The 2884-nt window shown below is 61.3% G+C and overlaps 1 protein-coding gene across 1 annotated transcript; it reads left to right on the top strand.

Annotated features, from left to right (window-relative positions):
* Positions 1–3: 3 nt before the first annotated feature.
* Positions 4–2669, top strand: KCNA7 (potassium voltage-gated channel subfamily A member 7; the record flags this gene model as incomplete). The annotated part of the gene is made up of 2 exons (XM_044684351.1): positions 4–345; positions 1878–2669. Coding segments are annotated over 2 exons (1134 nt in total), but the record flags the coding sequence as incomplete, so codon positions are not given.
* Positions 2670–2884: the final 215 nt, after the last annotated feature.

The raw sequence follows: 2884 nt of genomic DNA, 5'->3' as shown, positions 1-2884 counted from the left end.
ATCCTGCACTACTACCAGTCGGGGGGCCGGCTGCGGCGGCCGGCGCACGTGCCCCTGGACGTCTTCCTGGACGAGGTGGCCTTCTACGAGTTGGGTGCCGACGCCCTGGCTAAGCTGCGGGAGGACGAAGGCTTCGCAGCCGAACCCGAGCGTCAGCTGCCCCGGCGGCCATTCGCGCGCCAGCTCTGGCTGCTCTTCGAGTTCCCGGAGAGCTCAGCAGCCGCCCGCGTCGTGGCCGTAGTGTCTGTGCTCGTCATCCTTGTGTCCATCGTGGTCTTCTGCCTGGAGACCCTGCCCGACTTCCGGGATGAGCGAGATGGCTCGCCCGGGGCTGCCCCGGGGCCGGTGAGTGGCGGGAAACTGAGGCACAGGAGGAGAGGGGGATGGACAGAGGGGACCGCGGAGACATAGCGGATGGAAGGAGGTCAGAGTAGGCCAGTGTGTGGAAGCTGGGAAAGGGCAGAGGGCACCGGAGGAGGTCAGAAGGGGTGGGGTAAAGGGAGCCAAGGGGGCACCAGGGACTGGAGGAGCTCAGAGGGGATGAGAAGGAAGAAGCAGGGAAAGGGCAGAGGGTACTGTGGGGGCAGAGGAGCTGGAGGAGGGCAGAGGGAGCAGAGAGGACTGGAGGAGGAAAGAGAGTGCCAGGAGGAAGAAGCTGGGAAAGGGCAGAGGGTACCTGGGGGCAGAGGAGCTGGAGGAGGGAAGAGGGGACCAGGGGGTAGAGGCTAGGAAAGGGCAGAGGAGGCAGAGGAGGCAGAGGGGACTGGAGGAGCTCAGAGGGGACCAAGAGGAAGAAGCTGGGAAAGGGCAGAGGGTACTGTGGGGGCAGAGGGGACTGGAGGAGGGCAGAGAGGATGGGGGGGTAGAGGCTAGGAAAGGGCAGAGGAGGCAGAGGGCACTGGAGGAGCTGGGAAAGGGCAGAGGAGGCTGAGGAGGCAGAGGGGTCTGGAGGAGCTGGGAAAGGGCAGAGGGCACTGGAGGTCAGAGGAAGCTAGGGGGCAAAGGGGACTGGAAGAGGTCAGGGGTACCAGGGGGTAAAGGCTAGGAAAGGGCAGAGGGGCCCAGCTGGGCAAAGGGTCCTGGAGAGGGAAGGTAGAGGCTAGGAAAAGGAAGAGGGGGAAATAGCGGGCCAGGGGGTCCAGGGGTCTGGAGGTGGTCAGAGGGTAAAGGCTGCGGAAAGGGCAGAGGGAGGAGAAAGGTGGCTAGGGAAGAATAGAGGGAAATAAGGAGTCAGAGTGTCCGAGGGGACCAAAGGAGTGAAAAAAGATCAGACCAGGGTAGGAAATGGGTAGGGGAGCAGGGGACAGAAGGAGCTGGAGAATGATGGGGGAGAGGAGGCAGTGGTGGAGAGAGGAAGCCTCTGGAGGAAGAAGTTGGTGGGGGTCAGAAAGGGATGAGGAAGGCCAGGGGTGAGCAGGGGGATGGCGCTGGGAAAGGCAGAGGGGGCCAGAGCTGGTACAGGACATTAGAGGTTCAGAGCAAGAGGCTGAATTAAGGACAGGGTAGGATGGGGGCTAATAGTTTCTGAAAGGGAGGGGGGAGACCCCAGAGCTCCAACGTCTCTCCATCCATTCTCAGTCTCCAAGTAGAGGTGGGGGATTAGAATTCACCTCCTTCCTATAGGGGAGTCCTTGAAACCCCTTGGAATTTTTCCCAGCGCACTCAGGTCATTCCCTCAGGATCTCTCTTACCCTGGCATCTAGCCTCCACTCACCAACCCCTCGGGGGACTCTGGCATCCTCTCCCCTGCCTTCACCACCCCATGGTCAGTGAGCAGACCAGACCCTTGACCTTGGCCTAGACCTATAGGCTTCCCCGGAGCCATGACTCACTCCCCGGAGTGGGCACCGTCTCAACTGAGCTGCTCCCTCCCCCAGCTCCTGCCAGTTCGGTCCAATGGCTCCCAGCCAGTGCCTCCTCCACCGCCAAGGACCCCGTTCGACGACCCTTTCTTCCTGGTTGAGACATTGTGCATCTGCTGGTTCTCCTTCGAGTTCCTGGTGCGCCTGGGTGCCAGTCCAAGCAAGGCAGACTTCTTCAAGAATGTCATGAACCTTATTGACTTCGTGGCCATCCTGCCCTACTTTGTGGCCCTGGGCACCGAGCTGGCCCGGCAGCGAGGCGTGGGGCAGCCCGCCATGTCCCTGGCCATCCTGCGGGTCATCCGCCTGGTGCGAGTCTTTCGCATCTTCAAGCTGTCCCGCCACTCCAAAGGCCTGCAGATCCTGGGCCAGACACTGCGGGCATCGATGCGGGAGCTGGGCCTGCTCATTTTCTTCCTCTTCATTGGGGTGGTCCTCTTCTCCAGTGCCGTTTACTTTGCTGAGGTAGATGGGCCCCCCGATTCGGGCTTCACCAGCATCCCTGCTTCCTTCTGGTGGGCCGTGGTGACTATGACCACCGTGGGCTACGGGGATATGGCACCTGCCACAATGGGTGGCAAGATAGTGGGCTCCCTCTGTGCCATTGCGGGCGTCCTCACCATCTCCCTGCCTGTACCTGTCATCGTCTCCAACTTCAGCTATTTCTACCACCGGGAAACGGAAGGAGAAGACATGGGCCGCTACCGGCATGTGGCCACGCAGCCCTGCTGCCCTCCCGAGGCCCCTGAGGGCAAGGCTAATGGGCTAGTTGGGGGCAGTGGGAAGCACTTGGTCACAGAGGTGTAAGGGAGCCGGTCTGGTGGGGGGGATGTGGGGGGATCAGAGTGGAGGGAGGAAAGGAATGGGAAGATACAGGAAGTAGGGTTGGGGCAGAGCTGGGTTGAGTTAGGTGGCATGGCAGGCTTGAGATGCTTTCCTGTTGGCCTACGGATTCTGGGAGCCCCAAAGGGACTCATCACTGAGTTTCGCTGGATTCTCCCAAGTCATGCTGGATTCTTCTG

This window comes from Gracilinanus agilis, unplaced genomic scaffold, assembly GCF_016433145.1.
Source record: "Gracilinanus agilis isolate LMUSP501 unplaced genomic scaffold, AgileGrace unplaced_scaffold49083, whole genome shotgun sequence".
NCBI lineage: Eukaryota > Metazoa > Chordata > Mammalia > Didelphimorphia > Didelphidae > Gracilinanus > Gracilinanus agilis.
Note: the sequence above shows the minus strand (reverse complement) of the source record. Positions and strands in the feature narration are given on the sequence as shown.